The sequence below is a fragment of the Mytilus edulis genome, chromosome 4 (genome assembly GCF_963676685.1).
Source record: "Mytilus edulis chromosome 4, xbMytEdul2.2, whole genome shotgun sequence".
Lineage (NCBI taxonomy): Eukaryota > Metazoa > Mollusca > Bivalvia > Mytilida > Mytilidae > Mytilus > Mytilus edulis.
The window spans coordinates 40,406,025-40,419,160 of record NC_092347.1 but is presented as its reverse complement, the minus strand read 5'-3'; the positions used below and the strand labels follow the sequence as shown (position 1 = coordinate 40,419,160).

At 32.1% G+C, this 13,136-nt stretch overlaps 1 protein-coding gene across 1 annotated transcript in view; it reads right to left on the bottom strand.

Moving 5' to 3' along the window:
* Positions 1-1,698: 1,698 nt before the first annotated feature.
* LOC139519690 (fibrinogen-like protein A) overlaps positions 1,699-13,136 on the bottom strand; it is a 31,185-nt gene continuing 19,747 nt past the window's right edge. The window contains exon 6 of the mRNA XM_071311906.1: positions 1,699-4,596. Coding sequence (XP_071168007.1) covers positions 4,388-4,596 — 209 coding nt within the window. The 3' untranslated portion in view covers positions 1,699-4,387. The remainder of the gene's footprint in view (positions 4,597-13,136) is intronic.

Here is a 13,136-nt window from a genome sequence, read left to right as displayed (position 1 = left end):
ATATGATCAATGTTATTTACCGTCAAAGGCATATGTTTTAACAGGACAATGCGCGGCCCATTACAACAAGGGGAACCTATGAATTTCTGTGTTGCCATGTCATCAAAGTCTTCTAATTCGAACCCCATAGAAATCTTTAGATGAAACCTGATAGACGCATCAGCCAACCCCCACTTCAATCATTAGATCACCTCAGTCAAGCGAATGAATGGAAAAGAATACCTCAGGTCCGAATACTCAATTTAATCTTTCAATGCAAAAGAGGTGCAGAACCGTGTTAGCCTCAGATGGTGGTCAGAACAACTCTTTCTACAGTGAAAGATGACCTTCAGAAATAATGTGAGGAAGTATATTTAACAATTGGTGTAAATCAGATGTAGATTCCTAAAAGATCCAAAGATCAAGTCTAACTATAACACCCGCGAAATCTCAGGCATTCAGAGCGTAGTTTAAAGTATGTAAAGTGTTGTTGAAAGAATTTTGTAAAATATTGAATGAATTGAGAATTTCAGCAAAAGTATCATATTATTAAGTTATATGTTATTGGGGACAGGAAAATGTTTTTTTTTTATCCCTCCTCCTTTATTTCCAAAATTCCGAATTTTTTGTTTTCTATCAATTTCAATATGAACATACATTTAGTATATATTATGACAATTTAAGTAAGGAGCCTGTAATTCAGTGGTTGTCGTTTGTTCATGTGTTACATACTTGTTTTTCGTTAATTTTATGTACATAAATAAGGCCGCTAGTTTTCTCGTTTGAATTGATTTACATTGTCATTTCGGGGTCTTTTAAAGCTGAGTATGCGGTATGGGCTTTGCTCGTTGTTGAAGGCCGAACGGTGACCTATAGTTGTTAATTTCTGTGTCATTTTGGTCTCTTGTGGAGAGTTGTCTCAACATGGCAATCATACCATATCTTCTTTTTTTTTTGTAATCAATGAATTTTGTAAAAGATTAAATGATTGGAAAATTTCAGCAAAGGTATCAAAAGTTCACATGAATAATTTTAGCGCTTATCTGTATATTATGAACATTCTTTACTATATAAATAAAGTGTATTTACTTTCAAATCTAAGTTTACTAATCGATCCATGGTGGTCATTGATATAGTATACAGACCCTCTCTATTTAATAAACTCTGTGACCGCCGTGGATAGTAAACTTAAAAATGATAGCAGATAGAATTCTGAAAATACACTTTATTCGTAGAATATGTATGTTCAAAGTATACAGAAAAACGTAAACCGGAAGTTTAATCTGACTTAAAATTTCGTCCAATGACGGGACAATATCCGGATGCCTTTTTTCTCGTTTTTCTCCCAAAATAACTCAATCTGAATAATCATATGAATGGATGACAAATGCGACTATGCACTGTACCTATAGGATACAGAGGCGTGTTGATTAATGTATTGTGGAAAGAAGAGAAGCGACACATAAAAATGAGGTCTTCTCGTTTAATAGTATAGATATCTTCAATGACAAGAATCATTATTGAAGAAGCTAAAATAATTAAAAAAAAATCCATTTATTTTAAGCATCGCTTGTAATGAAATGAGCCAATTCCTTTCTATTGTTGAAGATCGTCATGTCCCCTGGATTTGCTGTGTTGTTGTGTTTCTGACTAATTGGCGTACTTCTCATATCGTATATATACCATGCTGTTTGTATGAATTAGACAAGGATACAAGAATGTCTGAATATGTCATTCTTTATTTTAGCATATTTTTGAAACAATGAAATATAAGCAAATAAATATGAAAAGCAACATTAATCATTGATAAAACTACACAGAGGATTAAAATACACATTAAATACAATAACTCACTTGTCAAAATAACCTTATTGTTAATATTGAACGTAGAAGATATGATAAGGCCAAACTGCCAACATTGCCTCAATTAGATAATTAAAAAAATATCAGTATACAAGTCAAAATGAGCAACAGCCATACCTACAAAAATAATTCTAGTGTAAGGTTGTTGTTCGTAAAAAATTCAACGAAAACGATATGTTAAATGTTTTTTTGACAAATACGTCAATTCTTCGGCTTCAGAATCTAAAGAATATTGGTTAACTGTGTTGTTTTTACCCCAAAAATAAAAATTACGTCACGTCATTGGTAGAATCTCCTTGGTTTATGACGTTGTTAGCCAATCACATATAAAATAGATGTACATTGTCGGAAAATATAAAAATTATTTGTACGAGGTTTAGAAAGAGGACGAAAAGCGACAATGTACAGATATTGTTTTTATCCTGTAATTTACACCCGCCACTTAAGGGACCAGTTGTTTTAATCCAAATAGTTGCCTCTGATTTTTCAAAGAATCGGAATAGTTAAAACGCAGACCGCGAAGAGCACCCCAAAATGAACTGTAACGCAAAAAGAAAAAAAACACATTGAAGCGGAGTAACAGGAGACTTTATTTGTACAGGTACGAATATAGCAAAAATTTATTTCTGTACCTGTTATTTGTTAAATAGTTGGCTGATTGCAGGAGAAAACGATTTAAAGTGCGCTTTTGAAAAGATTCCTTAGAAGCTGAAGCGGAAACATATGTCATGTTTATTATCATCTAAGACTGCATTCACAGTGACCATGTTTGTACAAATGTGCATGTTTAGTTATTAAACTACTCAATTGTTTGGCATGCTTTCGTTTGTAACTATAGTTATTGATTCAATCTTGTTAAATCCTCAGTTTGACTTTTGTTCGATAATTCATCTAAAATTGATTCAATCATCTAAAATTGATTCAATCATCTAAAATTGATTCAATCTTGTTGAAACCCCAGGTTTACTATTGTTCGATACTTCATCTAAAATTGATTCAATCTAGTTGAAGCCTCAGTTTGAACGCAGTCTTATTTAATTATTCTTTTAATTAACACTATTTTGAACGATTTCAGTTGTAATTACAAGGACCAAAAAATGCCTCTTATCAAAACTTTGTCTTTCTTGTTGGTCTCAAAATGCTCCAAAGTAAGTCATGTGTCATCAGTATAGTAAAATAGTAATAAACGTTATAATACATTTTAAAAAGTTCGAATCACATTTAATACACAGTAAAAATATATTTGGAAAGTTCATAAATATTTGCACAAGTTACTTAATTATGAAATTATATTATAATCAACAAATTATACATTAAAAAAACTATTTTAAAGGATGCAATATTCAGTTTTATTCCATAGCAACTTCATATTCAACGTAAAACATCAAAATTTAGCGTTCGATATTTGCAGCTAAAGCACACTGAATAAAATCACGTCAAGTAATTAAACTATCTTCACAAAATATGATGTTCTTGTAATTTTGAACACTTTTGTCATAAATGTGTTTATTTTTTAATTGTTTTGGTTTCCGTCGCATTGTCTAATTGACAAACACTCCACATCTCTTTAAATTCTTATCAAAAATATTCTTGCACAAAGCTATATGTTACTTTATGCCTTTGTGGAATATTATTTTCAGTCGATATGATATTTTACACTAGGTCTTTGATACATTATGCAATGAATAACAATAAGTCAAGTATTTTGATGATATCGTATTCGGTATATTCGTTGTTAGTGATCTTCACAGATTTTTCGTGGCCTTAATTTTGAAATTCGAAGCTATGATCCCTATTTTTGCAGAAAAAAAATATATATAAACGGTCTTTCAGTTGAGCCTAAGTAATAGTGTGGCAAAATCAAAAGTATTAGCATTTCTGCGAAATTGTTCTTATTATGAATGAAGATAAGGGAGCAGATATTTAGAATATTTTAAGTACTCTGTTAAACACATGTGTTGAGTATATATCACAATATTATGTAGGAAGGCTACCGTTGAAAGAATTGCAAGAAGACGTTTAGTGGAACATCAAAGCGAGTCTAATTTATATCATTCTTTACAAGCAAGGAAAATGAATGAATTTTATTTCTCATAAACTACAAACTACATAGTTACAGAGAATATATACATTTACATTAAATAGTAAAGCACATGTGAACAATACAAAGTTAACATAAACATTAAATTACAAACTAACCAGGAGGAGTGACCCTCACATTTATAATTTTTATAAATCTACAAAGTTTTTCAGGAACAATATAATTATTAGAGCTCATCAATTGTTGATATTTATAAATATTTGGACGAAGAGTACAATAGTATTGTAACAACCTCTTCCTTTCTTGATTTAGAGCATTACATGACATAACATAATGATATTCATCACCTACATGTACGTCTCTTGATTCGCAAAGATTCAAAGTTAGTAGAATATCCGCGGAGAGTTTTGCATAGAAAAATGTTTGAAAATAATCGGCATATACATAGCTTATACCATGCACAAGGAAGAATCTAGTCATGTGTTTGGGTTTAATCATAAGCTTTCATGTGGTCCTTTGTATCATCATTTCTGATTTGATAAAATAGTCAGGATACCAACGCAGCTGTTTGATATAGTCTTGGTTCAAATGTATATACGAACAGCTGACGTGCCACCAGGCTCCATCAGAATCAGCGCAATTATCATTCCAGGAATCATAATCACGATCATAGGTCGAAAAAGGGTACCCATTGTTGTATGACATATAGTTTCCTGCAATAATGTAAAGATCTGATGTATAAAAAGACTTTTGCTACTAACATGTCGCATTTTTTACCTTATGTTAGGTACTCTCTCTCAACTTTCCACCTGTTAACCACGCAAACCATGTTTTAACTTCCATTTTTAAAGCAAATACATACATGAATTTTTGTTTGTCGTATTCTTGATACCGGTTTCAATTATAATACAGTTTAACATTCATTACATGCTTCTATTTTTTACCAAGAAGAGTCATGCTGTTTTTTTTTTGTTATTTTAAATCGTATCTAATAATATATGGCGTACATTTTGAAATTTGAATACAATATATGTTGGGTAAACATAAATGTGACATCAACCCAACTACTTTTTTAAAATAACTCAAAGATATGTAGCTGGCAGCCTATAGTCTACAACCACAAAATGAGTTAAAAGATAATGAGGGGACAATCCAAAATCAAAAGTGGATTAAAACAAGCAACACCACATCAAAACGTTAAAAGGTTCAATAGTTGTCGTTGGTTTATGTCTGTTGTATTCGTTTTTAGTAAATTGTTTGTCATAAATTAGGCCGTTAGTTTTCACAATTGAATTGTTTTATATTTTTCATGTCGACGCCTTTTATAGTCGACTATACGATATGGGTTTTTCTCATTTTTGAAGGCCGTACAGCTGACTATAATTGCAAATATCCAATTCATTTGAACCTATGATTGTTGTCTCGTTTGCATTTATACCACATTTCCTTATTTTCACAAAAGGCAAAGACAAGTCTTTAAAACACTGCACAGAAAACTAAAAACTGAACAACACGAAAAATAATAAATGGGGTGTTCTAATTATCTCTGTACGATGGCGTCAGGGCAAGTTAAAATCTGGCGATAAGCTGCAATTGGAGATGTAAGAATCGAGGAACAGAGGACTGGATTTTGACTACGACATTTTGAACATATCCAGGGTCATATGTCACACTGGTTTTCCATAACCTTCAAACAAAGCATGATCGGTTACGTTAAACTTCCGAAAGGATGACTTCAGCTTTACCATAAGGAACCTCTGATTCAATACATGTAGCTTCTTTGTCAGCAGCAACCGTCAATAATATAGCAAGCTACTATTTGTTTTGGGTCTATTAATATAGTAGTTTTGAGTCCATTAAGAAAACCAGAGCTGCAGAGATATGGTCATCTATTGACCCATTGTGGCCATCCATTGGCTAGGTCAGATCAGGTTAACATTTGTTCGTTACGCCCACCTATTGCATGTATTTACAATAGACATTTAATCGAACGGTGTCGCTATAGATTTTTCAACGCATTAAAACAAACTTTTATGAGTTTAACACATTACGTTAATACTACATATATACATGTAACATTTCCATTCATAATAGAAAGATTTTTGCTTAAAAGTTTATGGGAATTTTTGCGTGAACCCCTCTGAGGGGTTCACGCCTATATATTGGTGAGTTTTGGAAGTATCTATGGTCCATTCAATATACTCGGAACGTCTCGAAATTTGTCGATCATTTATACAGGTATGTTTTTGATACGGTTACGCTGTGGATAGGCTACCACGTGACATTGTATATTTCAACAATCAAATAAAATTGAGAATGGAAATGGGGAATGTGTCAAAGAGACAACAACCCGACCAAATAACAGCAGAGGGTCAAAGTTCATTTGTAGATAATTGGAAAGTAAAACAGTAAAGACTAGGTATCAATCAAAATATCATTTAAATGTTAGAATATATTTGCCTTTTGACAAAACATATGTAATTTGATAATGTGAATGGTTATCAAATATCAAGTATAATGATAACGCAATTATATAATTCATGCTTTGAGACGGTCCCTGTACGCGTTGTGTGTGTAGTATTTAATACAGCGAGCTGTTGTGCATTGTAACAATAAACCTGGGAATAGTTTATTGATATACAATGTCCCAGAATAAACTGATTATTTCTGAACGTTTATCCTTTGATATTTTGTACTTCAATCATAGCATGGGAAAATAATATTTATTTATCGATTTCAAGAAATCATTCGACAGTTTACACAGAGAGACTCTTTGGACAATCCTTTTATCATATGGAGTTACCACACAAGATCGTAACACTGATAAAATGCTTTTATACCAACTTAGAATGTGCTGTGATACTTAACAACAAGGAAACTGACTGGTTTGAAGTCAAATATGGAGTACGACAGGGCTGAATCATCCCTCCAATCTTATTCCTGGTTGCCATTGACTGGGTGATGAGGAAGACCACCAGTGACAAAAAAAAATAGGCATCACATGGTCAATGTTTACAACCCTAGAGGAACTTGACTTTGCTGATGATATAGCACTTCTGTCATCAACATAAGACAATATGCGACTTAACACAACACCACACTTAAGACTAAAAGCACAGAAATCCAACAGGTAGATAAATTTAGATATCTAGGAACTGTGGTTAGTACAGAAGATCCAACACAAAAATACATTAAAAGTAGGCTAGCCAAGGCAAAATCTGCATTCCAAAGACTACGACCCATTTTGAAGTCCAAACAATACAACAGAAAAACAAAGATAAGGCTATCTAACAGTTATGTTAAATATGTCCTTCTGTATGGAAGTGAATGCTGGAGAGTAACAAAAACAGATATGAGATCGCTCTCAAGTTTCCACCACATTTGTCTGAGGCGAATTTGCAAAATCGTCTAGCCAAACCGTGTTTCAAATGAATATCTCCTTGAAATGACTCAGTCCACTTGTATCCAAAAAAAAATACAGCAGAGGCGCTTCAGATGGCTGGGCATGTTCTCAGGATGCCTTTATCTAATATAACCTGGATAGCTCTTAGATGGACACCCCAGGGGAAGAGACCAAGAGGAAGACCCAAAACCACCAGGCGTCGAACTATTGAAGCAGAACTGAAGGAGCTTGACATGACCTGGGGAGAAGCCAAAACAAAAGCTAAAGTCAGATCTAGATGGCGAAATCTTGTGGTAACCTTATGCTCCACCGGGAGCGAAGAGGATAGGTATGGGAAAATGTCGGAAAGCATGAAGAAAATTAGGAAAACGAAATGTCTGTTAAAAAAAAAGTATCTAAGGTCGGAAACACAGGGGTCTGAAAGCAGAAAAATAATCAAACATAAAAGATTGTTCTGTCAAACATATCTAATTTCATTTATAGATACTACCAGACCAAGAGAATATTCATTAATAAGTTTAAACTGAGACTGAATTTATTCTTAATAGAATATAATTAAAATTGTCATATATACATGTACGTGCATTATGTCTCACAGGTTCAAACAGTCATTACATTATGAAAATTATTTGCAACGTATGAGCACCAATGAGCAGGGATTCGTACCCAAAGTTAGCCAAATATCTAAAATTTAAACTCTCGTGAATGAAAAAATACTTGCATGGTTTCAATTCACAAGGATTTTAAACTCTTGTATCTCACAAAAAACGTCATTAATATTTTACAATAATCATATCAAAATTTAATTACTATTATAATGTTAATTATTCTATACTGTTTTAGTATGGATTTATAAGTCTCTGTTTACATTTTGTATAGTAATATATTCATATAGTGGAATATTAGACTTTAAAAAGAGATTGATTTGATAAATAAAATGTCCATCTGTAAATACTTAATGTTTGTGTTTATTGATATTAATATATTCAAAATTTTCTGAAAAAATCACTATCAGGATTGTATGTTTATAATAAAATTTCAATTCTTTTTTGTTTGTTTGTTTGTTTTAATAGTTCAACCATATAGCATCTAAATATTTGACTCCAATTTTTATTGACTAGGATTGTCAGTTTTCCTATCGAAGGTCGGTGGTTTTCTCAAGGCACTCCGGCTTCCTCCACCAATAAAAACTGGCCGCCACGAAATAGCCCAAAAGCAGTGTTAAAAGTGGCGTTAAAACACCAAAAATCAAATCAAATCTAAATATTTGTACTATGGTACGATTTTGAAAATTGTATTCATTGTGTTTATCAGCTATCTTTCACATTATAATATATCATTTATTTTATGTATCAGAATTGTATATTATGTATTGATTTATCTGAATAAAATATTTTTTAAACTATAAATCACCCTGTTCACAAGCACACTATCGGTTTTCGTTCACATAAAATTCCGGATAAAATATCAATGAATCCGGAGTCAAAACACTTGAGGTAGGTAGTTTTACATCAGAAATCAACTATTAAATTAATATATGTGATGACGCAAATGCGTATTCGTATCCAGAGTAGCAGTGCGTATGCTTTCTATTTACAATTTCTTATGCAAAAATACCACGTGCATGCATAAATATTAATTTCACTCGTGAATGCGAATTTTCGCTTTTCTTATCTAAATTTAGGACACGGCAGTAAGAGCTTGACATGTGACTTTCAAGCACGGTCATCATTACTTACGGTATTCTGACCTCTAGCTGTTTCTCTTTTGTTTTCTTTCTTGAGTCACTGTCCTATTATAAACTTTGACATTTTCGAAATGTTTAGGATTTTCTACCCAAGGAATATATTACTTCGTATAACTGCGTACTTTACTAAGTATTTGGCCTTTTTGCCTTTTTTTATTCGTTCGTCGCTGATGATTCTTTGTAGACTTAACTCGTGTCTGGCGTACACCATTTTAATCCTGGTATATCTTTTTATATCTACATATCTTTTTAAATACATTTTTTCTTTTGAGAGTATGTTCAGGTTCATAAAATTTCTGAAAATAAGGTATTCTTCAAAACCAAGTTTTCCTGTAGAAGATTTGGATTTATTTAAGTAAAATCAAGAAATCCTTAAAACTTGAGATGTTTTATGAGACCAAAATAAGTCTCTATATAAGAGGTCCCAATGAAGCTGGTGTGTTACTTTCAAGAAAAATATACGAAACCTTCTAATAGGTTGCATGACACAGGGTTTTACTTCACATGTAAATTGGACTTTACATTTATCTATACAACATCTACCATGAGTACAGACAGCTTCAATAAGATTATATCTAGATTATAAAGCAAACTGAGTGCTTAAATTTATATTGCGATTGGTTTGTGCAATTTGCATTAGACATCCGGTTTGTAGATACTGGGATTTGCAGTAGGGTATGAAAAAAGAAATGTACACTCCAAAGTAATACATAAAATAAGCGAGCCTAAAAATGTATATTCAAATAGTAGCTGTATATATACACTTTTCTATTCACAACTATCCAACATTACTTTCAACTGACTTGTGCAAGAATCTACACACAATTACATATTTTTAATAAAGGTGTTTTAACATCATCATAATCTTATTCTATTCACAGTCAATTATTTCGATATAAAAGCAAACAAAAATTCAGCAACAATTTTTTGGTGACCAGTCAGCGGTCTTGGGTTCACGTGTTGCTTTTCTTTTCTTTTTAAAGAAAGAAACTTGTTTTAAATATAATTAATACTAGAACACACCCGTGATATCGCAGGTCCATGACTGAATTAAAGTATATAACTATGCGCAAGCCTTATTTTAGTATTAGTATTTTCATCTGATAAAGTCATGCCGATTATAAGATACACAGTTTTCTCTGCTGTCAAATCTTTCTGTTTGAACCCGTCGAACTGGAACTTATCAATTATAGGTAAAATTAATTATTTGGAAAACAAAAGGTCCTGGAATGGAGTATTTCTTAATCAACAGCATTGTCCTATATAAGTTATAAATAAATTTGAATTCTTTGATTCGCTGTTTTCCGTCATGCCCGCTAACAAATTGAAAGCTGTACCTATACGCCTTATTTTTAGTTCAGATTTTTAGTATTCGTATTGTTATCTTAGAAAGTCTTACTGATTAAAATACTACAATAGGTAACAATTTAACAATGATTGAATTTAGTAGTGTCAACCCTGTGATTATGACCCGTGTATATAGCATAATCCTAAATACACCGTTTGGTGGTGCGCCTGTTAGATGCGGAACGTACATATAAGGTAATAGGTAACAGGTGAATATATTATTGGTATCGGTATCGGACTCGACCCGGAACTTCTTAACTATTGGCAACATTAATTACGTGGAAAACAAAAGGGCCTGGAGTGATGTAATTTTTAATCTACACCTTTCTACTATATTAGTTATATATAAAATTGTATTCTTTGATTCGTCGTTTTTACGTGATGACGGCTGACAAATTGGACCTCGTTATTTTAGTATTATAGATAATAACATCAAAATTTGTTATCGAAAGATCGATAAATGTTGGGAGGAAATATCATCAAATAATGGTGGAAATACGATATAGTTTTTTAAATATGTATACAAGTTCTGTGTCTCATTAAAGAAAATATGAGAAAAAATATAAACTTATACGATGAGAATAGTTGAGATAAACCTAGTACGATCATATTAGATTTTTTTGCGTGAAAAATAAACTCATCAAAGATGAAAAGTAACCAAAATTAGTCCTTAAACATATAACTAGGCATTATGAATCCATTTTCAACGATTTCATCTTGCTGATATATTCATTTGATTTCTTTTTTGAAGCTTCTTTTTTTTTGGGGGGGGGGGGGGGGGCATTGACAAAAAACTTTCTTGAACTTGTTGTGAGTTGGTTGGTGTTATGTTAAGGTTAATCATTCACGTCTGGTACAACTCTTTCTTTTTTGCAGGATCTTGGAAAGTGTGTAAGCTTATGCCATGTGAACTTCGAGTTGAACATCCGTACGCTTGACAAGTCATTTTGATACTGAATATACGATATGCCATGCTTGTTTTTTTAGCTTTGTGGTATTCAGATATTTTATTCAAATATACTCATCACGTGACAATTTGTATCGGAGATGCCGTCAAAATGGCGATAAGTCGAGAAGTGTTAGTGGGATTTTAATTTTCATTTTAATCACTTATCTAGAAGAATTGAACAATAATTTTAATGAATATATGATTATTTATATCAAATAAACATAATATAAAACTTTCATTTTTTTGCGAAGTTTCCCTTTAAACATATAACTAGGCATTATGATTCCATTTTCAACGATTTCATCTTGCTGATATATTCATTCGATTTCTTTTTTGAAGCTTCTTTTTTTGGGGGCCCATTGATAACAAAAACAGCTTATATCAAATATGAAATAACAAGTAGTAAATTATTAAGTAAAACATGAAAATATCGCCCGAGATCATTTTAGTCGTCCGACTAGATAATTCTTTGCCATGCGTGTAGCTACATTTTTTGTACGTTTACGTCAAAACGCCCGGGCGTACACTTGAATTTTGAAAATAAAACAAATAAAAAATCAACATAGGATAAGAAAAACTGGTCAAAAGCACATCAGCCTTGTGCTTCTTTTTTCAATGGATTGTAGTTTTAAATAAAAATGGACTAAATTTACTCAAATAGATCATTTAATATATTTGTTCGAATCTTTTGTAAAAGTCTTAATCTACTATGACTTCTACGTACTTTTCTTATATTTAAAGCAGTTCACTACCTGCTCAGATTCGATATACTATTTGTATTTTTGTCGAGCCTGTGATTTATGTCCCAAAAGCGAGACAAAGCGGCGTCAATATTTAGGTTCCGAATGTGGATAAAGTCTTTTAAATGACTCTCCGTGAAATTTTACGAAAGTTGGACAGAAACTGTTTTAATATGATCAAAAGAGTATTCAAAGCAATATAATAATGCAATTATATCTTTAATTTTCCCACATTTTTAGGACAAAATGTATTTCTTTCTGCAATTAATAAGTGGTCGCAGTTTGGGCTTACATTTTGTTATTTCTCAATTACATTAACTACTTGTCGAACCTTCATCAAATTTTATGAAAATCCCGAAGAAGCTTTTTCCATGACTAATGTCTAAAATTAAAATTTGGAAAGCATTTGTTTTTGTTCATTTTTCTGTTCTTTTCTGATAAACAGATAGCCAGACTCTTCTTTACGCAATTAATTGTTTTATATGCTCACTTTATAAACCTTCATAGATTGTCGTGCAATATTCCAGATCAAGAAAAAAATATTAAAAGAAAATTTTAGATTTTTTTTAAAATCCCTTTAAAGGAATGATAAATTGATTCACTTTTTGTGGGAAGAAATCCTAGGTGTTCCAGAATTTTTTTATATTGCACCTCTTAGAAATATTTTTTTTCGTGTTCATTAAAAGGTGCTTTTATCGATTGTATGCTCACTCATGGCACCCTTTAACTTATTTAAAAGGGATATTTGTTTGGACGTTTTCTCTAAAAGTTAAACCAATGACCATTAGGCTAGCTTCCAGTTTAACACGATGAATAAGTTAACATATTACAAAATTTAAGCAAAACAAATAAACCATTTAGATTCAAAATTATGTTGCTATCAATGATTTTTTACTGACAGGAATCATTACGGTATCTCATTCTCGATAGCTTTCGGGGCTTCGTCCCTTTCGAACCCACTACCAGCAGGTGATTTAACATTGAGCGGTTGGTTACCCTCCATATCCCTCGCCAAGGTTTGGGCGTACACGTAAAAATGACCCAGCTACGCCACTGTTTGCACACAA